Source organism: Dromaius novaehollandiae, chromosome 5, assembly GCF_036370855.1.
Source record: "Dromaius novaehollandiae isolate bDroNov1 chromosome 5, bDroNov1.hap1, whole genome shotgun sequence".
Lineage (NCBI taxonomy): Eukaryota > Metazoa > Chordata > Aves > Casuariiformes > Dromaiidae > Dromaius > Dromaius novaehollandiae.
The window spans coordinates 40,997,057-41,021,049 of record NC_088102.1 but is presented as its reverse complement, the minus strand read 5'-3'; the positions used below and the strand labels follow the sequence as shown (position 1 = coordinate 41,021,049).

At 41.2% G+C, this 23,993-nt stretch overlaps 1 protein-coding gene across 6 annotated transcripts in view; it reads left to right on the top strand.

The window, feature by feature from the left end:
* The window catches only part of DPF3 (double PHD fingers 3), a 207,794-nt gene that overhangs the window by 105,474 nt on the left and 78,327 nt on the right, over nt 1-23,993 (top strand). For all 6 annotated transcript variants that reach the window (XR_010389402.1, XR_010389401.1, XM_064512544.1 and 3 more), the window contains exon 4: nt 22,601-22,728. Coding sequence is in view for 4 of the 6 variants with exons in the window: in XM_064512544.1 (XP_064368614.1) it covers nt 22,601-22,728 (128 nt within the window). In the remaining 2 variants the exon portion in view is untranslated. The remainder of the gene's footprint in view (nt 1-22,600; nt 22,729-23,993) is intronic.

The following is a 23,993-nucleotide window of genomic DNA, read 5'->3' as shown; positions in this document are numbered from 1 at the left end:
AATTAGTGCATACTACATGCCACAGGGCATGAAAGGCAATTACCACAAAGTTATCAGATAAAGAGACCTCAGCATGTCCATCTCTCTGTTGTTTTTCCCGCTATAAACATCTCTTCTGCATCTCAGGAGGGCTACTTCTATTGCATTGCCAGTGGCAGCCGAATAAGAGAAGTTATATTGCTCTGCCATTTAAATCTATTTCCCAACCAATTTCTATCTAGTGATTAACTTTCCTTATAAGTTACACCACAAAATAATTTCTGTGCATCTGTGAATATCCAAAACAGACTCACTAGCCAAAAGAGGGATTTTTCCCTTCACTGGTTTAAAAGTATAAAACCTATGGAAAACATTGGAACTCCATTTAAAAGTAACTTTTGACAATTCTGAGAAAAACATAGTGTATTTTATTTGCAACATGGGCAGCTGAAGTTCTGTATGTTTTTTCGGGGGCTGCTGTTGGTGGAGCCTAATGCTGGACCTAGGAATCTCATTTTCTGCCTACCTCATGCTGACCTCTTTATTCCTTAGTTAAACATGAGGTGACTATGTGGAGCACAAATGTGGCAATTTAAGATTCCTAAAGAAGCATAGAGATGAGGAATAAAAGATATCTCAAGTAAACTTTGAAGAAATTGTGGTTTCACTATGCCTAGGTCTTGGATGTCCTACTCATGGCCGAGAGCCTATTTCAGCAAACCAGCCACAGTTTGCCATGCTTGTGCTGGGTTAATATGTGGATAGCTGATTTTTATATAACAGGTTGCTGCACTGCTTATACATGAGTACTGCAATATATGCAAGCAGTGCAATTCTACAGCATCAAATTCTGGCGAAACCTCAGTTTTATTATGTTTTAATTATGCAGAAGGACTTCTAGTAAGATTGCCAACGTAACAAACACAGAAGGGGATCTTAGCTCCAAAAATTTCCCATCCAGCAGTCAGTGGGATCAGCACAGGTGGGTGTGAATACTTTCTTGGATTGCATCTGGGCTTTTGATGTGGCTTATAGAGATAGGTTGGGACTTATGCATGATTTGGGAGATGCATAGGTGTAGGATTGTGGGGGGGATAAATCATAGCTAGTTGGCAGCTGGTCAGTTGCGAGCAGGGCAACAGTCCAAGAATATAGTAAATCATTTAGTAATAATATAGTATTTATAGTTATAACCTACATTTGCAGTGTTGGCACCTTGAAGCTGTAGGTAGCAAAGTGCATGGCCCAGCTCGGTGAGGGAGAATTTCATATTTAGTAATAGCAAAACCCAGTGAAGAAAATAAACATGTTCCAACAGTCTCCTGTTTTTGTAAAGTTTAAATGCACAATATATTTCTTGGGTCAGTTTCTGTTTACTTCTTCATAGAATGGGGTGCTTTTATTGTCTAGGTCTGTTGCTCTTATTTGTGAAGTGTTTTGTTTTAAGAATAGCTACAGCCAAAGTTGTAAAGATCAGAACACTGGGATAGAAGTTGCTGATGCAGCCTTTGAATGTCCAGTGTCTTCTGCCATTGTATTCTGAGTTAAGTGCATGGATTGCCCTAATGAAATTGTTTGGTCAAGGATCTAGCAATTTTCATGTTAATACAATTTCTAAGCCTTCTCTGTCCCATCCAGTAGGTATGTGGTAGAAATACAGTATTGCCCAAGCTTGCTTACGGTAACTGCTTCAGTGACAGTACAGACAATATTTTTACTAGGCCCTTGTGAATTACACAAAGTATTTCTGTTATTTAATTACACATAGGCTGGTCTTCATCTTTCAGTGGTACATTCATATCGTACCTTCAGAACTAATCATTATGGCTCAACAGCAGGCAAGTTTTCATCACTGTAATAGACTCAGGCTGTTACATGAGTCATTACAGTATAGCAACCAAGACTCCTATGAACAGTGATGTAGATCTGAAATAAATCCCCAGTCATGGGCTACTACGCATGTATGTTGATATGTTGGTAATACTGTGATTTTCTAGGTACATGATGCTAAATTTATTAGGTGTTAATACTCTCATAGTATTCATAAGGCTAGTCCTATACCTTGTTCTGTGCCACCAAGTATGGGTAAGCCTGATTCCCTGCAGAACTGGGGAGTGGTGTTTGCATGGCACTTCACTGGGGAGGGATGGAGGGACTTCTGCCTTCTGCCCAGTAAAAGGGCCTGAGCAGAGCTCCTGTACGTGGGAAGTCTGTGAGTCTGGGAAGGGGAATGGGTGAGGGAGGGGGTTGGGCTGGACTGGGTAGCCCATTATTCCAGAGGAGTGGGAGGATATCTGAGCAGCTGGAAGATGAGGGTTAAAAATGGAAGAAATGTACCTGATTATACCCAGAGCCCCTTGAAATCTTAAATTGCACCTTGTCCAAAATGTTTAGTGGTTTTGTGGTACTGGGTGATATCTTGATTCTGTTGGCTCAGGTATCAACATTGTGGAAGTGGTATTACCCACAGTAAACCCTGCTGACAGTCAGGGTATTACACAAGCTTTACAGCTATGTAGGTGAGAGCAAATAGGGCTCCTATAGCCAAGAACTCTGGTGGAATTTAAATTGGTAGTGTCCTACATCAGTGCTAGAAGATGGCTAAATATAGATAGATTCATATATACATACATACACACACAGACCTTTAAAGAATTTCGTGTGCTATGTAAGTGTAAAGAATCTGACTGGAAAGTTCTTGTCTCAGTTCATTGCTGTGCTTTGATTTTGGACTGAAAGCCAACAGAGAGGTCTCGCAGCTGGCAGCCTTCCCACCCATTTGGTGGGTGTGGAGTATGGTTTGTGTGTGCTGTTACTCTGGTGAGAATGAGCTGGTGTACTGTGCTGGTGTATGTCTTGCTACTTATTTCTGGGCTGTCTAGTGTCTAGTGAACTACAGAAAATGGTTTTCTTTCACCAGCTGTTGAAGAGGTAAAAGTAGCCAAAAAGTATTTTTTAGTTGCCGTGATGAACTTTGATGGATTCCTTCAACACAAGTACTGCTAGCAGATTTTTAGATGCCACTTAAGCAATGCCTGACCTTTTAAAAATCTGACATATGGGATATACCCAGGTGAGTGTGTTTGGGAATGAATGAATGAGTCCTCATGGATAAACTGTTATCCCTTTCCAGCATCTCAATATGCCTTGTGGATACTATTTCTCATTGTATAAGATGTTGTGTTTCTCCTGGTAAGTGATGAGTGTCCCCAGCTCTTGTGGACTGTGCTCAGCAGATCTGTGGAGGTCAGTGCTCTTTAAAATGGGGCATTTTACCAGGAAGTTAAAAAGCAAAGGGCAGAATTGTCATTAGTATCACTTACTTAGCATCTGGACATTCAAGCAACATGTTACACCACCATCCTGGGGATGTTGTACAAACTTTTTGTATGAGACCATAGGAGATCATACAATCCAAACATGCAAAATATACAAAGGAAGTATTTTTATTACAAAATGGACAAATGAGCCACAAAGGTAATAAATTACTTGCACGAAGGTCCAACAGGGGGCATGTGGTAGAGCTGAACGCAGAAAAACCTTAGTTCTCCTAAGTTCCATCTTCTTTTTTCTTTTCCTCGTTGACATGTCTAGTGTCACTCAAAGGTATTCGAGCCTAAAAATAATTCAAAACACTAATTTCTTGAGAATTTCCTTTTAGCATTTTTCACAGGGCAATTGATATTGACTAGTTTCACTTTTGATTCCAATCATTTTCTATACAATCACACTTCAGTTCTTATGCAGTACTACAAGACAGCAGTGTTTCATTATGAGCACTGTAAGGAAAGATGAATTTTTTCATTAATAAGAAGTTTTGCTACTATTTAAAATGTATAGAAACCTCTCTGTAATTAAAGGCAGAACTAGGTTCCTGCTGTATTATTAACCCTAGCTGTGGCCCCCCTCTAAAATCTGCTAACGTGGTTTTATTAGGATCAAAAATTGGCAGGACAATTCTGGTGCCAAATAAGAGTACTTCTGTAAAATTTAGATGAATTAGATGATAAGATGTTTCCAAATGAGGGCTATAATATCAATATATCAATTCTTCAGACTTATGATAAGTTTCTGCAGATGTGGTTTTACCAAAGTTATTTTTGTGTAGAGCTGATTTTATTTTTTTTAATCATCCATGGATTTTATAAACATTTGCTATGATGAAACCTAAATTTGGGGGCAGATGTGACTTGACAGCCAGCAGATAGGAGACTTTTGTTCTCTGATGACTTGGTCTAGATCTCACCTATAAGTTGGACTTTCATGACCTGTTAACACCTTCTGTGTCGTATGCTGTATTCCCTCCAAAATCTTGAAATTAAAAAGTTTTTCATAATCTTATTATTCAGGTGCTTTTGCATATTTAAGGACTTCAGCTTTTAAAAAATTCCTCCTCATCTTTTATAATATATTCTCCAGTACTTCAAAATATCATGGATATTAGTTTTTTTTCTCCCCTTTTCACATAATAATCCCTGATTCCACCTGCCAGGTGTTTAGCTGCGATAGGGTTGGAAATGGGCTCTGTGTGTCTGCTTTCCTAGTCAGGCATCTGCACAAATAGGTGCTGCTGCAAGGCCAGCAGAGGGAGCAGTGAATAGCATGTTTTTCGTAAGGGCAGGGCCTGACTCTGCTTCACATTAACTGAAGTAAGTGAGGAATTACCTTTGCAGAAATGAATGGAACTATATGGGCGTGAAGCTAAGGTAAGAGAGGGATTGAGCCTGCTGCCTGAGTTAACTTTTTAATAAATTTTTTTCTGTGGCAGGAATAGCCTATTTTTAAAATAATATTCCTCAGAAACAGGATTTGATTTTGGTCAGTTATGCCAAAGCAACTATTCTGTACTGTATTTAGGTCAAATGGTAGACAAACAGTAGGTCAAATATCAAAGAACTCAAGCTCATCGAGGGTGGACAATGATGAGTTTCATATCTGAAGAAGCTGCAAAACCCATGTTAAAGAATTTTATTGAACAGTTCCCACATGGATCTGTAGTTTCTGATTGAAATAGAGCAGATCTCGTTTTCACTCACTCCTGTCAATCTTTCTTTTTTGGCACCTCATGGAGAAGAAAACAAAAAATATTTAACTTTTTGTGAGGGGAAGAGTGGATGAGCTTTGGTTCTCAACTGATGTGCTGCAGTGCACAGTATCTGTCCGGTGGCCCTGCTGAAGTCTGAGGTTGGTGTATCTTCTACACATGTTACATTTCTGTATCACTTTGGAACAAAAAACAGCTTTACAGTGTGAATCCAAATCTGGGAGTAGGGATGCTGGAAACTTTTCTTGTTTTTGTTTTTGTTTTAATTAGTGCTTTTAATGGATAAGAAAAAGGGAACATTTATCATCACTTTAGGAATCCCTAAACACTGCAACTCTTTTTTCCTACCATTTCTTTAGCAAACTGGAAACCATTCATAAGAATGGGGGAAGTTTCATTTTTATTACCAGCACTAGCTTTTATTTAAACCAAAGTAAATACTAATTTCTGCTTGGGCCTATTTTCATGCTTCTTACCCACCAAAGTACCTAATATTGGCCTAAACTTGAGTAGGTGTTTAAAGTAGGTGTTCATTCATCAGATAAGCCTGCAGCTTACTGTTGAGTCCATCAGTGCCATTGAATAGAAACAGTAGGCTTCAATTCTCCACTGATCTTGTCTTCAGATTGTACACAGCAGGACATGGCACCACAGGAAGGAGATACTGCTCTATGTCCTTTACACATCCAGCCGTGACTCACGTTAGAAGCAGTGACTTTTTGTCACCAAAAGAAAACACATCAGTGTGGGACTGCCTTGTGAATCTGCTCCTTCCCTATACAGCAGTATATAGCCAGGCTCCATTCCGTCCCATCCACCACCCTTAGATTCCTCCTATAATGAGGAACTTTGCCACTCCGAATCTCTGGCCGGATAAAGTTTGCTTTCCTTTCTTTAACATGGCACTGAGGAAACCAGAGAACCTGTCCCTTTGTACATGCATTCACTGATATGGAATCAAAATGCAGAAGTCCTTCAGTGAAATGTCTTTGTCCCATTGCCAGTCTGCACGAGAAGTGTCAGCCTCTGCATTTAGTGTTCTGGCACACTATCATGTACTTATATCACCTGTACCCCATACAGGAGTACACAGTTGCAAGGACAATAGACAATCTCTTTCTCTCTCAACTTCTCAGTCTGTAAAATGGAGGTGCTAAAACATTTATCTAACTTGTCAATCTCAGAGAAGTGCCTAAGAGTTACTTAGTAAATGTTTCCATAGAGCTTGGGAGGGGTAGGGGAGATCTTAAATAAAAAGGAATGTATGAATAAAGTATGCCACTTGCCAAGCCTTTCAAATGCCAATATTAAACATTTTGGCCATCAGCATATAGCCTTGCAAAACTGTTGTGAAAGTCTACCAACTCTGGCACAAAACCTGCTTATGTGTACCATGATGGTGATGAAAAACAAGTAACTTGTTACACACCCATTTATGCTAAAAAAGAGACTTGCCATAGGTGAATGGGTGAGTCAGACTTCATAAGGCTGGTACAGCAGTGTAAGCATTAGAAAGATGGCTCAAATTTTGCACTGTGCAACCCTTCTTGCTTCATTTTGGCCACTGATAACTAGTCATTTTTAAGTTTCTCCATGTAACTACCATGGCTGACTGGGCTGTGGAAACTTCTTTAAATCATGGACTGTTCTTGCTGGGTATCGTTACATGTTGTAAGCCACAAATTCTTTGCATCCTAATTCAGCCCAGCAGGTTCAAGGATGTGAGTGAATGTGTATTTTGCCAAAATGGGATTTCATGATCTTGCAGGTATGGAAATCCCATACACTCATTTCTACAATGAGCAAATTATAATGTTCTATGAATAATCTAGTCAAGAAAACAAAAACAATTTTTCTGCTGCTAGACTCCACAGTCATGCTACTAGAATTTGCAGGACTAGCTTTGTGTAAATAGTTTCTCTTGCATTTGTGGGTTGATTTGGAATAGGTCACTATGGGTATTTTAAATGCACAATTTTAACAGAAGAGGTGTGTTGTTTAGCTAAGATTGCTCACATGAATTGCATGGGATTACTCCTGGTCTTTGTGTGGCTGAGCCAGCTTACGTAATTAGGAGAAGCTTAAGAAGTCACTGGGTTTTGGAACATCTCTGGGATTTGATCAAAAGCCCACTGAAGTCAGACCCTGCTGACTCTAGCGATTAGGCTAACACAGAATTAACAACTACACAAGATAAGGCAATTTTGGAAAATGTTATGTCTTTACCTTTCTGAGTTTTCCAGGTCTTGTCCTACAGAATGCGAATGTAGACTGCAGGTACAGTGACCCACATACACAAATCTGTTATAATTGCAGAAGCAATGCAGCCACATAGAGGTGAATCTTCCAATGCAATGTAGTCTCGACTATATTTAATATATTTGTGAAAAATATGTGACTTTTTGGCTTATGGGGTTATGGTGAATTTGGAGCCAGCCGATGTTGAAGAATGATTTGGGACAACTGGATCACTGTTGTAGGTCATTAAATTGAAGGAATGAGCTGTGCTGATGAACGCATCGGGGCTTCTACAGTGTGACTGTGGGTTGTCTCTTGGGGACTGGTTCTGTAAGATGTGAGGAAAGCTTGAAAGGCTAAGGCAACTGGGATGACATTGCCTTGAAATACCTGCGGCTGCTTAAGTAGGGGCTTGCCTGTGGTCCTACCATCCTTTCTGTGTTATCCAGTACATTGTTTTGCTCTTTCACTACTCTTGGTGACTGTGTTTCTGGCCCACATCTGGCTGGGGGGGATGGGAGGCTGCTAGGAAGCCTCTTTGGGAAGGTTTGTAAGCACATGCCTCTTAAGCTGCCGAGGTCTGACTGTGAATGCAGTGTCTGTAGGAGACATGTTATTCCTATAGGAGAGGTAAAATGCTGTGGGATTTATCCCTTTACTATAAAGTTAATACCACTGTCTGTAAGTAACCATCAGGATTATTTATTTCTGAAATAAACAGGTTTTAATCTTAAAAAGAGAGGAGTAAGCTGAGGTATGGGATTCTCTCCTTAGAAAAAAAGGGTGTTTTGAAAGACTGTTTCAGTGCTCCCTGAACTGGCCTTGAGGGTGCTAGGGGTGGGTTGTCAAAGCAATTCCCTCAAGGCCTGTCAGGAGAGAGAGGTATGGGAAAACCCCTGGGGAAGTGCCAAGGGATGATATGCGGGGAACTACTTGAACCTGACAACTTCGTTTTCCCCAAGGCCCAAATCTGCTCTGCAGCAAAGGAGAGGAGCAGCTGGGAAGCATAATCTGCCCTTTAGAAGTCTTCAACTAGAGCTGAACCTGAACAGCTTTGCTGGTGAGCCTCCTGGCACTTCTAGTATAGCCAGTACCAATTCCTTGAATCAAATAACCTGTGTTGGCAAAAAGATTCTTGCAGAACACAAGAACAGTTTAGATGCAAGGAGTAGACACAAGGTCCTAGGTAATGTGTCATCTTTTATCTAATGCATTGCATCTATTTTGTATGTTCACGTGAGTAATTCTTGGTAATTTAATGGTAATCATGTGTCAAGGGTTTATAGGATCAAGTTCCCAAGGCTTAGTCTTCTAGGATGCCAAGCTGTCTAGTCCCAGACAAGGAAAGCACCTGAGCTTGGAGTTTAAGAATATCGGTGATCTTTTTGAAATTAATGGGACTAGTCACTTTCTTCAAATTAAATCTACGTGTAAAATACTTGGTTGGACCAGCCTTGCAGGTTTGGTACTCAGCATCCTGCAAGAAAGAGCCCAGTAAAATCACAGGGTTACTAGATCAACTATGTAATACACCCTGCACACTCTTTTATATAAGAAAATATTGACAAAAAATAGCAAAGAGATTGTAGAATGTCACTGAGTTCAAAATACGATCTTTTACTTATATTCGATTTTATTGTTCTCCTAGTAGCTGGCAAATGAAATTGTTTTGTAGTCTTAAATATTATAACATTTATAGCAGGTGATATTTTTCCAGTGCCTAATACAAAGAAATGAGCAATAAATGTTAATATTAAGTCCAGTTTGAAATGTTACAAGCCAAGCTTTACAGATTTGCTGGGAGTAGAATGAACAACGTGATGGCTTCCTCTCCCACATCCCTGCACCTCCCACCACCTTCGTTGGTGGATGTTTTCAATCTGTCATTCCCATTCTCTGGGGTAAACATTTTACAGCCTCGTAATCATCTTACACCTGACAGATATTAAGTATGTTTTTACTGAATTACAATTCATTTCAATATTCCCTGCATTTTGCATTCGATTGCCTAATAAAATACAGGTATTTTATGCTTCAGAATTCAGACACCACTGGTGTTTGCCTTGGAGTCCAATCCCAACAATAAACTCCTTGGGGGAAGGAGGGCCGCTGCAATGTGCATTTGGAGGGGAATGAAGAATGAAATACGTGTATGGCATTTTTATGCATCCTCTTCCAGACCAAGGATCTCAATTAGGATGCACTTAGAGCATGATTCCCCTTGAACAAACAAAATAGTTTAGGTTCAGGTCCTGTATTGTTTTACGCGGATATTGTTCTATTGAAGACTATAGAGAGCAGCAGTTTCCATCAGCTAAAGCGCTGGTCCTTGATGTAGGAGAAAAGATGAAAACTTTATCCCTTGTGATGGAAATGATGTATTTCTGAATGTATGTAATTGCCCCCAGGATGTACGGGGTAGATGCCTTCGAAACACCTATGGTTATGATTGATATCCTATGCATGTCCTACAGAGCTGTAGAGAAAATCCTTTTGTTGTTGGCCAAAAATAAACAATGTTTCATGATGAGAGTAAAAGACAAAGTTTCGAAGTTGGATCATGCAGTTAGAGTGCTAAAACTGCATTTAAGCACTTTATGCATGTGGTTCATTTCCTAGTCTTTTGAAGAGATGCTGAATGCTTGTATCTTCTCTTGATTTCCTTGATGCAATGTCTGGGAATGACACAGTTACAGATATGTGCTATTCTGACAGAGTCAAGTTCATAGCTGTAGGAATTTCTGGAGTGATGCTGCATTTGTAAATGATGCTATGGGTGCATCTGCCATGTAATGCTCATTGCCTAAGTGAGGTAGCAGAATGGCAGGAGAACTGGAAGCACAGAGGCTGTATCTGTGAGCAACGCTGTAGACCAGGACAGTATCAGCAAACAAAGACACTATTAACTAAATAGAAAGGAGTTGGGATTACGTGCTTTGTGCCTCTGAAGCTGCTATACCAGGGATGGCACTATAAATATACTTACAGAATATACTTCCAGGGAGCTTTCTTTTAATATCTGGATGGGCAAAATAAAAATATTAACCTCTCTCTGCTAAAGATGATGCTCCTAATACATCTGAACTCTCAGCAAGTGCTACGGATGGAACCAGAGTGCATCCAACTTTTTTGTTTTGCCTTTCAATTCTGAATCTTAATTAGTTCCCTACTGCTTTAGTACATGCACAACATTTTAATAGTCATAAGGACTTACTCCATTCCACGTTGCCATTTCCACAATTCGCTCTTTCATACTAGTAGCAATTCCCCCACCCCCCACCCCCTGGTTTAGGAATAGTGTAAAGGAAACTAAATAGCCAAGCGTGTAGCTGTAGATTGATGAGGTTGTCACACCATTCTCTTCACCGTTTTCTTCCAACCTGCACTGTGTTCTAATAGATGGATGATTGCTGGGGGAGGGAGAGAGTTAGCAAATCCCACAGCCAGATGTTCAGGGCTGGACAGAGCGACCTTCTCCAGGAACCCAGAGGAGTAGAACTGTGTCCTTCTGAGGAAGAAGGACACTCAGGTGCCTCTGGCTGCCTGTGTTTATCTCTTTTTAAAAGGAGCACAAATGGGCTCAGTATGGCTGCGAGGATGGATGTTTCTCTGTGCATTGGGGGAAATGACCAGTCATCCGTCTCTTCACTGTGGAGTCTGCCTGCAGCCATCAATCTTGTAGCCCAGCACGGCAGCTCCTTTGGCTTAGTTTGGCTCCACTTTAGATGAACAAAGGAAAATGAAAGCTGAGCAGGGAGAAGGGAAAGAAGAGCAAATATCCTCTATTTATTTCACTTTCTTTCCCCCTTGCGTGGCTAGCTCTCTCTCTCCCCCATTATCATCTATTTTCACAATATTTTGTAAGGTGAGGAGAAGGCCCAGAATATACATTTTTAGAATGTAGGAGTTTACAGTGTTTCTCTTTTTGCAGAGGAGAGAGGAGAGCGATATTGAAAGGGCATAATTCAAGGCCCAGAGCTTCCACATTTCTTGCTTTTCCGTGGCAGTTTTCAAAACAAGCCTGCCATAGTTTAGCTGCAGTTGGCAAGGAGAAGGAATATAATACCTTGCCGCCATATTGCTATTTTTCTACCCTGTTCTTCCTTGATTCCTTCCTCAATGCCCCTGCAGTGTTTTCAGGTATGTACTTCATGTCTTCATTCCTGTTCTGCTGTAGAAGCAGTAAGTAGAGCCAAATGATGAGGCCATCTGGAGGGAGGTATATACTGATGTCCAGAGCTGTGATAGCAGCCCTTGTGAGAAAAACACAAGCTCACTTGAATCAAGCCTGCTTGATACAACCACGCTGGGACTGTACAGACTTTGCACAAACTACCTGAGGTCATCTAGCAACCTTGGTTCATACTGTGACTGGAGGTCAGGCCAGTATCTTCCTTGCACTTGGTATGCAGTCCATCAGAATCAACAACGTTCAGACATTATAAACTTAGCACACTGAATGAGCTGGGCTGCTTTTGCCTGAAATCCTCTGATTTGGTGTACTTGAGTCAGGCTGGAAGGAAAAGAGGTGTGTGAATTCACTGCCTGTGCTGGACTACCAGAACTAGGGTCTGCTGTGTTCCAGGGTGAGTTGTAATGTGATTGCTTATTCTGTTTTCGCCTAAAAAGCCTCTGGATGTTGTTCTGGAACGTTTGGCTTATTTTCTAGAAGGGTGATTTAGAGATAGCATTGTTGAATTTAAGCCCGGTAGCACTGCCCAGTGTGGTGTTTGACTGACATATTTAATAAATGTGTGATTACATTTACTTTTTAATTTTCCTGGCTGACCTCAATGATCCAAGCATCAGGTCTGAAGGAGTCAGGCTCCCCAGCAGAACTGTGGTAGGAGGTTTCTCTTCCCCACTTTTTCCTGTAGACAAGAATTCAGATCTCCCAGGCATTCACAGGGCCATGTAATGGAGCTTATTAGGAGTTTCAAGGTGCAACTGAGCACTGAAACAAAACAAGGGAACTCTGTAAAAGCAGATATTGTACACAGAGATGTGTCTGAGGAGTCTTTATCTTCCTTCAACCCAAATGTACCATCTGGAGTGAATTGGCTTATGCCAAGATGGGCAAAATTTATGCCTTCGTGGGTTTAAAGGGCTGCTTTGCCGTTTGTGCTGAGGTTTTGTGTCTTCATCCTAAACCTAAAGCATAAACCCTCAAGGAAACATTTGTTTTGTTAAAACCAGTCTTTCTCCTCCCCCACACTCTGCCTGTGCAGATTTTACAAGGTGGACATGACACCTTCCTGAGTGGGGATATGCAGGGAGATCTCGGAGAGTCTTTCTTTCATGTTTTCTTTACAAAATAGATTGCATGGTTTTGCAGTCTGCGTATTTAATTGTACAGCTTTAGAATGAATGGTCATATTCTCTGCTGCTACCCATTTCACCTCCCTGCAAATTTTGAAAAAGATAAATCTTGCTCACGTTGTTGTGAGACAGCCCAGATGGCACATTTGTGTCTGAGGATGCCCTCTGGCTGGCCTTTTGGTGGCCATTCCAGTGGCTTTGAAGGTCACCTTGTTTACACCTTGCCTTTTCCCCCCTCCCTATTCAGAGTCTTGCTGAGCCTGCAGGCTGGGCTTCACCATCTGCATTTTCTCTGGTGCCATTAATCTTCCTGTTTACCATTCTCTTATTAATTCTAGAGTTCACCTTTTTGTCTAAACATTTTATAGGCCTCTTGGAATTTCTTGCCTTTTTGTGGCAACAGATCTGAGCATTTCAGCAGATGATTTGCTTTGTTCTTTCCCATTTCTGAAAGGATACCTACTAGCATCTCTTGCCATGTTTCTGTTAGAAGCTTTCCTTCTTATAATAACATTTTTCAACAATATAGCTTCTTCTGTCAGATGCATCTTACCAGTATGAGTAAATGTTATCCTCACTCCTTGGAATTTGCGAATTGGCCTCTGAAATCTGACATTTGTGAAAATCGTCTCACGTTTTCAGTGTTTTTCTTGGCTAGAAAAAAATGTTTTTAAACCTGGCTATGCAAGAACATGTAAGAACACCTTGCATTTGGTGCATTTTATTTGAAGATCTGAATGCCTGTGAATATTAAATGAACCTTACCAAGCCCTAGAGGATAGATGAAGACTATCTTCATTTGACAGACGATGAAAACACACAGAGGGTACCTTTGTTAGAGTTTGGCCCACGATCACATAGTGAAACTGTAGTGATGCCAAGGGCAGAGTCCAGGATGATTGCTTCTCATCCCTTGTTAAAATCGCCAGTCACTTTGCTGTGGCCTTTCTGTTCTTCAGTGGTTTATGCAGGTTTGGTATTTACCGAGCCGTGGGTGCTGAACCAGCTCTGCTTGACATAGCTGACCTGTGACTTGTTCAGACTCAGTGCCATGCAAATGTGGCTATCCTGCTTCTCAGGCCTGCATGAGTTTCAGAGCACTACACTCCTTGAAGTGGGAGCTTTGCAGAGAGAGATGCAGGATCAGGTCCAGGACACCTGGAATCTGGCTGAGCAGTGCTGCATCCATGCTGATGCCTTCAGAGCTGACTGGGTGTCTCTGCCTGCTCCCAGTGCTTTAGGTTTCAGAAGGGCCTCATTAGCTGAGTGCAGCATCATGTGAACATATGGAGCCAGCTCGAGCTGAGTACTGCACTCAAGCAAATAACCCCCCTGAAATATGAAGCATGAGAAAGCGCAGTGCAGGCTCCCAACGATCTTCGCGGGATTCAGATTGGCTCTGGCAGGTTTATCAGCTCTGGCTTAGTGCTGGCTCTGCCAGGCCCAGCCTGAATTAATTTGGATGCTTGTGTACTGCAGTTCAAAGATAATTGCATTATGCAGATTTTTCTGTTACTAGAGGTATCGTATCCCCTGCACTGCCTTGGATGTGGGAGAGGAAAAGCTATGCAAAATCTCCCAGAATTTGTGGCAGGGTTATAGCATGGCTGGTTTTACACATGATTCAGTGCTGTCACATTCGGAAACAGTGCAGCTGATTGCAGTGGAGGTCCACTCCCTGCTACTGTTTGTGGATTGTGCCCGGTGTGGGGGTGACTGGTGTTTGCTGATAGTTGTCTTGTTGCCAGACAATAATCAGGTTCTGGTTCTTCTGATGGGTCAGTAGGCCTGTGTGACTGTGTGTATATCTGTATGACCACTTGCAGATAGGTTGAGCAAGTTCTTCTCTTACTCCAAACAGGCTGGAAGCATGTTAGGGTGATGCAAAGCCCAAAGGAATAGACTTTCTACTCAGGAACTTTTTCTAAATTGTAGCAGCTACCCAGTCTCTGTCCCTTGGTAGTGTCTGCAGTGGTTGTGTGACCTGATGGTGCAGAAGGCCTCTTTGCAGTGTGAGCCTATCTAGAACACAAATGCAAGAGCGACCATGAACATGAACGAGTGCTAGAATAATGTTATTGAAGGGAAATATTCCTTTATGATTTGAGCCCTGAGGGTAGTTATATGATCCAGCATTTAGCCTGATACTGTAATTTGACAGTCTTTGAGAAGCAGGTGCAGTATATTATATGTGACAATGATTTATATCTGTGCTGAGAAATAAATCTGTAAAGAACTTGTAAGAGACAACCAACAGGAGGGCTGTTTTTTTATTGTGAGATTTTATAGAGGCATTCTAGTCTGCCAAAGAAATACAGCTGCTTGTAAAGTCCACATTTTGATCATGGGCTAAACTAAACAATGCTTAACCTTATATCGGAGAACCTCTGCTGTGTTCAGCAGCCTTATTTCTCCCTCCTGTCGTGTTGTAGCCTTCTGGGAAGTATTTTAGGTAGGTGCTGGTAGAATCTTTCCATTGGATTCTGGTCTTAAAATTAAGAGTTGTCCTGAGATTTTCCTGCATTTTATGCCCACGTTGCAGAGTGAAAGTGTACAGTTCCCCAGTATCCACGGATCGTTGCTTCCTCTTTCTTTCTCTGTCTGCACCCTTTTTCCCCCTGCCTTGCCCACCCCCCACTCCTTCTGCCTTACCGTGAGGCTAGCAGCTTTGCAGGAAAAGGTGGTAGGAAGACATGAGGATTTTTCACTCTTTCAGCGCAAATCTCAGTACACTGGGGCATATCTCAGTAGGCTCTAAAACTTGCAGTGAGTATTTAGTAAGATCCATTTCAGACCTTTATAGGATCCAGTGGCTTTAGTCTGCTGCACTTTGTGGGCGCAGAGCAGAGCAGTGCTCTGCCCGCTGAAGAGGAGTTTTCGCTTAGTGGAGAACGGTCTTCCAAACTGTTCTCTCCACACAAGGTGATTTGTTTCTGAGGAAACAAATTGCCTCTTTCTTTCAAGTAGGCTTAGTTCTAAAACAGGTTTATCATTCTCTTTGGCTTGATTTGTGTTCACATCATGGCCCTGTTTACCTTGAGACCTTGAGATTATATACCATTATTAAGATTACCTTGCAATAGTATACATGAGGTTTGAGGATGGAATTGGAGGAGGAGACAAAGGGTTACTGGAGCAACCTTTCAATCTCCAGTAGAGCCATGGCTTTATTGCATCTGACTTGGATTAAAAATGAAGTGCATTTGATGCTCGCTAGTCGCTTGGGGCATTTGTTTGGCTTTATGGACCCATTGTGTGAGTCTGTGTTAGCAGTAGTCTAGTCCCACGGGAGGCCCAGGGCTTGGGTGGCAGGAGGTTCTGTGCATCAGGGTTGGAAAGAATTATAAATGTAGAACTGGCACTGAAGAGATTACTACAGATGGGTGCTGAATTGTGGTAATGCGGGGAGGACAGGCTGGGATAGCAGGGACTGTGGAAGGTCAGGGTTAGAGCATAACGGCAATGACATGGGCATCTGCTCCTGGGGTAACAGGAGAAGCTGCAGTGAAAGAAGGGTTTTGGAGATCCAGATCTTCAAGAGGAGTGAAGATCAGTACTGCGCTGTGCTGGCAGAGGCATGTTTAGGAAAAAACCATGCAGTACCCTACCTTTAGCATACCTGGTTCTGGTCACTGCTGTGAGCACATCCTTTCCAAGAACAATAGCAAATTTCTATACTGGCCATGAATGTAGCAAGCAAGCAAGCTGAGGAGAGTCTGGTTTTGCACACACAGAAAAGCTACAAAATCCAGCTATTCAACATAAAGCATTGTCTACTCTTTCTTTCTTAAGGGATTCTGTCCCCCCTGCCCCCACCCTTTGCACTCTAACGCTATATTTGTGCCTTGGAGATGTGGAGATGAGCGTATGATGGATGGATGGATGCTGCTTGTCTGGGTTTTTCACCACCATTTCCCCTGGGGCACTCTGTCTGCTGGCAGAGAGCACCATCCCAAAAGATGGTATCTTTTGCAAACTCGACAGCTAACAGACAGCTTCTCTCTCTGCATATTTCCCCAAAGAAGAGCAGGCTTAATCTGGTTTTTATATGGCATATTTCATTATAATCTTTTTGACTTCCCATGTTCCCAATACACCATCATAAATAAAACGCTAGGGGTGGGAACAGCAGAAAAGCTGAGGCTTCACACTCTTGTGACACTGATAGATTCTCATTTTAAACTGTCATGGGATTTAATTGCTTGCTGAGCCACTGCATTGCACTTTCAGACACATCCTGCCACATCCTGTTAATGAGCTTAGTGGCTGCATTCGCTCAGCAGTAGTTCTGTTTGCTGTGAATTAGGTGGCTTTTTTAGACCACCTATATAATTTTAAAGAGGTAGTGGTTATTAAGGTAGTATCCTTGGATTTATCCATCTTAAACAGCAGTTCATGGACTCTTGATATATAGTTTCCGCTGGCACTTTTTATGTTCCAAAAAACCAGCACCAAGAAACAAAAACACAAGAATCTATGTGCAAAGTCAGTGTTTGTCTAAGAGGGTTTTTGGAAGCCGGGTTGCTTTGGTTTGCATAGTAGCTGTCTCTGGCGTGATAGATCATGCTGGAACTCACCCAATAAGTATCTCTGTTCCCAATTAGAACTGGAAATGGAGCTGCTTACGAGTGTGCAGAGAGGATGGCTTGGGTGGCAGCTGCTACTGTGGAGATGGAAATGATCCATTGTAAAACAAATACATTGCATTGTATAGAAAACGGGATGGCTGTTTTTAATTTATGTCTCAAAGAGACACTGAAAAGTTGTTTAGCCTCCAATGCGTTGTGAACTAAATGTTTAAGGATGGCGATGTGCAGCTATTTTGTTGAATCAAAATTTGAAAAAGCCCACCGTTTTGTAGGATCTGTGAAAATATGATTCTTTTGGAGGCAGCAGTTCAATAAAAAACAGATATTGGAATGATGCTGGCATGGATTATTGTTCCCATTCTACCACTGCAGTCTAAGGACCTTGATAAATAGAGAGGTTGCTGCACTAAGCTGGTAAACAGAAATAACCATGTTAATTTAATCACTATGAAGGGGACACTGCCAAGTTAAGAAACATAAATCTTAATTATATGTACACACATGTATTTGAATTACAAATATATGTACAATCTTTAGCTGTGACACCAATAATATCTTGGTTTATTAAAGCAGGAAGAACTCTTAAATAACATTTTATTTTTATGGATGATTTTTGTTGATTTAACTTTTTTTTTCTTGGTTCTGACTTTCAGTCTTTCCTCTTTCCTGTATCTCATATGCTAACCAGGTGCTATAGCATTTGGAATATTAATCAAAAGGAAATTTATCTATAAACTTTCTTGAAATTTCTGGTTTTGGAAACAGTAAGCTTTTAGTCGTATTACTTTCACTAGTAGTTATTAGCTGTAATAAAGATTATGTTCTCTGAAATTGCAGTGCCTTAAGAAGGGCTTGTGATACAAACTAGGAGTTACAGTAGAAAGAATTAGAACAATGGGTGGGTAACAAATGTTGCTACCTGTATTTAAAAAAGATTTGGATGAGATTCAAGGATTTAAAGACCAATAAATTCTACATGCACATTTGAGGAATTGATTGAAACAGTAATTAGGAGTAAGCAGTAAAACACCTGGGAAAGGATGATACAGGAGGTTCTAGCTGCATTTTTTTTCTACAAAGGAAAATCATGTCTCACTACTCTCGTAAAATTCTCTGCATGATCTGTAAAGGACTAGTAGATTAGGATGTTGACAATTTGCCTAGACTGTCTGAAGACCTTTGGTATGTAATAGGCCTCCAAAGAGAAGCAAAGTGTTGCCTTGGATCAAAACTTCTAGAAAAGCAAAGAAGCCAAACTAAGCAGTTTCCATTATAGAAGAAGGCTGATAGCTGGCGCATCAAGGTCTTGCATTCAGTCCACTGTTGCATAATATAGTAACGAACAAGGTGGAGAGAGGGAGCGTGTTGTGAAGGACAAAGATTTGCAGATGGTACAAAGTTATTCAGAGTAGTCAAGGCCAGAGAGGTCTGTGAGAGCCCCTTGGAGAGATCTGAATGTGCTGAGTGAAGGGGCAGTGAGAGGGACATTTTAATGTTACCTGTATGTTAAGTGTTATTTACTGGAAGTTCTTTCCACTGTTACAAAGTTCCTAATTCTCCTCCTGTGCAGCTGTGGACTTCACATTAAGCTGCATGAGGGATAATACTGTGGGTAATAAAAAGAAAATTGTAATGCGTTTGCTTAAAGGGGGTGTGTAGCTTCGTCTGAAAATATTGGGTACAGTATTGGTCCCTCTCAGGAAGATTATTGAAGAATGAGAGGAAGTTCAGAGAGGGGTGACAGGACAAAGCCATATGGAAAAACTCCCACAGGAAGAGTAATAGAAAAAAATGTGATTGTTTATCTTTGAAAGGAGATGAATAAAAAGAAATGACAGATAAGTTTGGTCAGGAACTTCTATTCTCCCTGTCTCGTAACAAGAACAAAGGGGCAGTCAATAAAATAAAGTGAAAGAGCTAAAGAAAACCTTCAAACCATAGTTTAACTGTTGAATTCACTTACGTAGGAAGACATTGAGGGCAAAAGCATATCAAAATTGAAAAAGAGGTGGGCCATTCTGTGTATTTCCAGAAGAACCAGATTCAGGGTAACTGTTTGGAAGTAATATTGCATTTATCTGTCAGGGCTGACATGTTATAGATCAGGATGAGATGTAGTATTAGGGTAGGTTATTTTTCTTCACATTTTTCTCCTGACAGACTCTTACACCTTCTTCTCCAGCATCTGATGCAACTGCATAGTGGAGCACAACAAACAAAAAGGCAAAGAGAGGCAAGCATGGGGGCACAGTTTAATTTTTCAGTCCTGGAAGAGTCTCCTTCTGGCCTTGCTTGAAGCTTCTGACACTGGCTGCTGCCTTTATAAGCAGGAGACTGGGTGGAGCGGACCCCAGTCTGCTTCCATACAGCAGTTCCAATGGTCTGGGTGAAGCCTTGGTATTTCACGTGAAAACTGCATTTCAGGTATTGGGTTGACTTCTCAGTTTCCTTTAGCATACAGCCATAAGGGAAAAAATCACTTTTCCAGCTTTCCTGGGAAAATCCTGGAGAGTTAAATAGGAAAGAAAACATCAGGGGTTTAGCAAAATGAGTTTTGTGAGTCCTGGTAGTGTTTAACTGTTTCTCTAGGTTAGCTGAACCATCTTTTAGATTTTTAGAGGCTTTTATCTATGAGGATCCAAAAAGTATTTTGGCAACATTATATGTAGTAGAACATTTTCTTAACAGAAATATTTAATTTGCTGACTCCATTTCTGTATCCTATATAGACTAGTCCCTTTCCAGGAAGGCCTGAAGAAGTTGTCTTTGGACCTTTGTAGATTTTATATTGTAAACTGTACATTGCAAATAAGGTAGTGCCTGCCATTTTCCACTCTCTAGAGCTACTTACTCAGGAAAGAAAATGGCCTCTAAAGGGTATTAGAGGAGAAGGAAATACAGGAATTTGATAGCAGTTAGCTTAGTGGCAGATGGGAGGCAGCTGCCATGAGTTTCTGTTCTCCTGGTTTCCTGCTTACGAATTTAACTTCTTGGTGGCTCAGTTTCTCTGTCAGTAAACTGGGAGTAGAAGTGTTACTTGCCTTCCACTGGTCTGACAGTGGTGTGTCAAATTTAATAATTAAAAAATGCTCTAAGAGTTTTGGATGAAAAATCTCCTGGAGTGTTGCTAGTGGGAACTAGCAACACCAAACAAAACAAACATGTTTTTTAGAGATGGCTGACCTTTTCTGACCTTAAAGCCTACCTTTTCCTCTGACCTAGTGTTCAATATCTCTAGAACAAACAAGAAATAGTTTTACTTACATATAGGTTTCTCTTAACCCCCTTTCCTTGCTTATTCCCTTTTCTAATACATTCGTTTGCAGAATGTACCAGTATCCTGAGGCTGGCATAGCTTGTCATGGTGAAGACATGTTTTTGTCACTGATGCCCTTGAGCTTGCTTGAAGCTTCTTCTCCTCTTGGTGAATGTCTGATGGCCTATTGGGTTTTGCTGTCCCACAGGTTCCAAATACAAAACAAATGCCCTTTTGCACCCAAGCAGAGGACTTTGAAACAAAGCCAAGCCCACAGTCAGAGTTGATTATGGAGATTCCTTAGTAACTTCAGGCTTAAGTGTTGTGATTTGCACATAAGTCAAATCTAAAATCCCTTCTTTGTGTTGAAACGTCTGGATTTAGCATCCAGAAAGAGGTACTAGGAGTTCATACAGGGAATTTCAATCTATGTGACTCTCTGTTGACTCCTCTGTCTTTTTTACAGCTCAAGTAAGGGAGAAATTGGGGAAGGTGGCATAATGGGAGAGGGTGTGCAGAACTTAATGCCAAAACCAGAGGCCTGATTGAATAGAATTCCTGTTGATGAGCAGGGCATCAATTCACTGTTGACCCCTTCCCATTGTATGGGTTGACTTGGGAGTTTCCTTTGAAAATCCCAGTGGTTTGGGTTTTCTGCATGGTTTGTGAATAGAATAGCTTTTACTGGAATTTTTGCTGGATTTTCTGTGGTTATTGGCTGAGCATTGGTTTCTCACTAGAAGACTTGAGCAAGCATGTTGAGGAAACACTCATCAGGGACCCTGAACCATTTGCTGGCTTAGAGGTTTTCACATATAGAGCAGACATATTCCTGGGACACAACTGCCTCCAGAAAACAGATTATACTTTGCTGTCCTAGGTGGAAGTGTTCATTCATTGTTTGGACTGCAGGAGTGATCTGGGACTGTGTCAACACATGAGTTCCTGCTCTGCAGAGCTTACAACTCATGGTGATGGAAGAGCAGGGAGCTTCAGACAAACTGGTAAACGTGACACAGCCCTAGGAAAAGAGAAGTGGACGGAGCTGTGAAATCAGAATGCCAGATGCTGATTTGTAAGCATTGGTCCTGTACATTATTATTTTATAAATCTGGTGGCCTAGAAGAAGGAATTTACTGTAGAAGGGAGGGAATGCTTGAGAAATCCACACCTTGGCATCGAAAGTTAAGGTGATGTTCAGGATGTCTCCCTGTCATAGGGTCGCTCTGAATGAACACCTACACAAGTAGGGAGGGGCCAGGATCTACAAGGGAGATGGAATTCTTCCCTGAGTATATTTTAACATCCTGCTAAAACTGACATGCTGTATTTGCCTGCCTGCTGTGCTGTGTCTCATCATCCAGTGATAGCATTCAGAAAGGGAATTATGCTCTGTTCCTGAATCTGTAAGGCAAGTTGCATCAAGCTTCCTCATAAACCCTCATTTTCTCTTGGAGTCGTGTGCCTCAGGCCTGCCCCTGAGCTAGCCTTTGGTACTTTCTGCGGTGGCTGTTTTATGGGCTAGATTATGCAACTCTTAACTGTGCTGACTGATGTTTCTTCATTTGTGTAATCCCATTTAAAACAAACTGAACATTTTATCCAGTCAAAAATGGGTGTCGATATTCAGTGAGGATTCAAGACACATCCCTTTTGTTTTTTCATTTGTAATTCTCTGCAATGGCCCCATATACTAGCTTTCCACTTCCCCACGTATGGAGCATGTCCTGATGTAGGAAAATGCTGCTTGTAGCTGTGCCATATACACTGTGCCAGATGCAGATGTGTGTAATTAAATTACTTTGCTGCTTCAGGAGACCAGATCTTCATATTTGCTATTTCAGTATCTTAGGAAGCCATGATTTTGTTCATTTGAAGTATGGGGAGTTTACATAAAGGAGAAGGACCTTTTTTTCTTTTATTCTGTCATGATGCAGTATGTCCAGCTTCTTTTTCCTGTAAGCGTACTCAGTGACTGAAAAGGTCCCAGATTTTCAGTGAGATAGAAATGAATCCTATAAGGGGACCTTGGAGATTAAAAGAAGAACCTGAAGAACTCTCCCTCATGATAGGAATGAGTCTGAAAGTCTGTCAGTCTTCTGCTTGTCACCTCTGTCCTTCTGCTGGTTAGCTGTCTCAGGGAGATACATGATGCCTGTGTGTTTTGATTTTCAGAAGTTGATCTGCCTCTGAAAAAAGATGGCTTCACATCAGAAGGTACAACTCTGGAAGCTTTGCTGCGTGGAGAGGGAATAGAGAAAAAAACAGACACTAAAGAAGAAGACACTATACAGGAAATCCAGGTAAAGGAGATCCCCATGCGCTGATAGCAGGGCTGAATTTTACAATTTGTCTCTAAGCCTAGCAGATTTTATTCTGTGGCAGAACATTGCATCTGTTGATAGTTGTATCATTCTGCTGTCAAAATGTTATCAAACCAGTGTGCTACACTGTGATGCTCAAAATGAACTGAAGATTTGTACACCTGTGTACTTTGTACACCTTTCCTGTCACAAGAATCTGGATCATTTGTCTGTGTTCTGCACAGCTTGCGTATTGGAATTTGGAGCAGTATGAGATTATTATATATAAAACTGACAAGCAGAGATGTGTCCAAACCATAAACTGAATTTTAGTGCCTCAAGTTTACAGGGAGTCTGGACATAGATTTGAAGTTGGATTCACAGCTGCTGATTGTAAACAGAAGCATGTCATTGCCTTGTCTGTTCTTTCTTATACATACTGAAAGACCTTCAGGAGATATGCAGACAGCACAAATCATTAAAAATATTTTACTATTTATTATCTCAGATATTGCTAGTGATGCAGGTATGAGAAATAGTCTCTTTCCTAGCATTACAGCTTTGAAAGTTACTTGTGAAGATTCCTTTTCATCCTTTCCCAATTTTAAAAGTAGAAACACAGTTGTGGGTCTGTCATAGAAAGAATACTGCTAATAAAAGGGTATTGCCTGTATAAGAGCATGCAACTTTATAAAGACATTTCAAATTTATAGAAAAGCAGGGCTGTCCCAGAGTAGCAGCAGCAAATCTTTGGTGATGCTAAAACACCATTCTGCTATGAGTCTCTATCAGTGCTTTCTAGTGAGAACCATTGGCAATGTGTAAAACAGTGATTTTGGCTGAGATACAAGACACTGCGTCTGTACTTGAAACTAATAAAAATTTGAGTGGGCAGCCCCATGCCAAATAACACAGAAAAGTGTGAGAATCAAATCTGCATTACTTGGGGCTCAGTCCTATTGGTCTAATTGCTAATGCTCCACTGAAATTTCACACATGTTAAGGGCAGTCAAATAGGTCTCCAGCTCGTAGTAACACAGGTAAAGAAGCACTATCGAAGAGGAAACATCCCATGTTCACGGGGTGGGGAAAAGCTCTGTGTGAGACCCTCTTTGTGTTTCCTTCTTCATTAGTGGATCTGTTTATACCTGCTTCCAAGGTCACAAGAAGTCATGGTGCAGCATCTTGATGAGATCAACAAGTGCCTTTGGATGTTGCTGTGCAATCTGAGCTCCCAGATTATTCCAGCAACAGCCCAAGGAAAG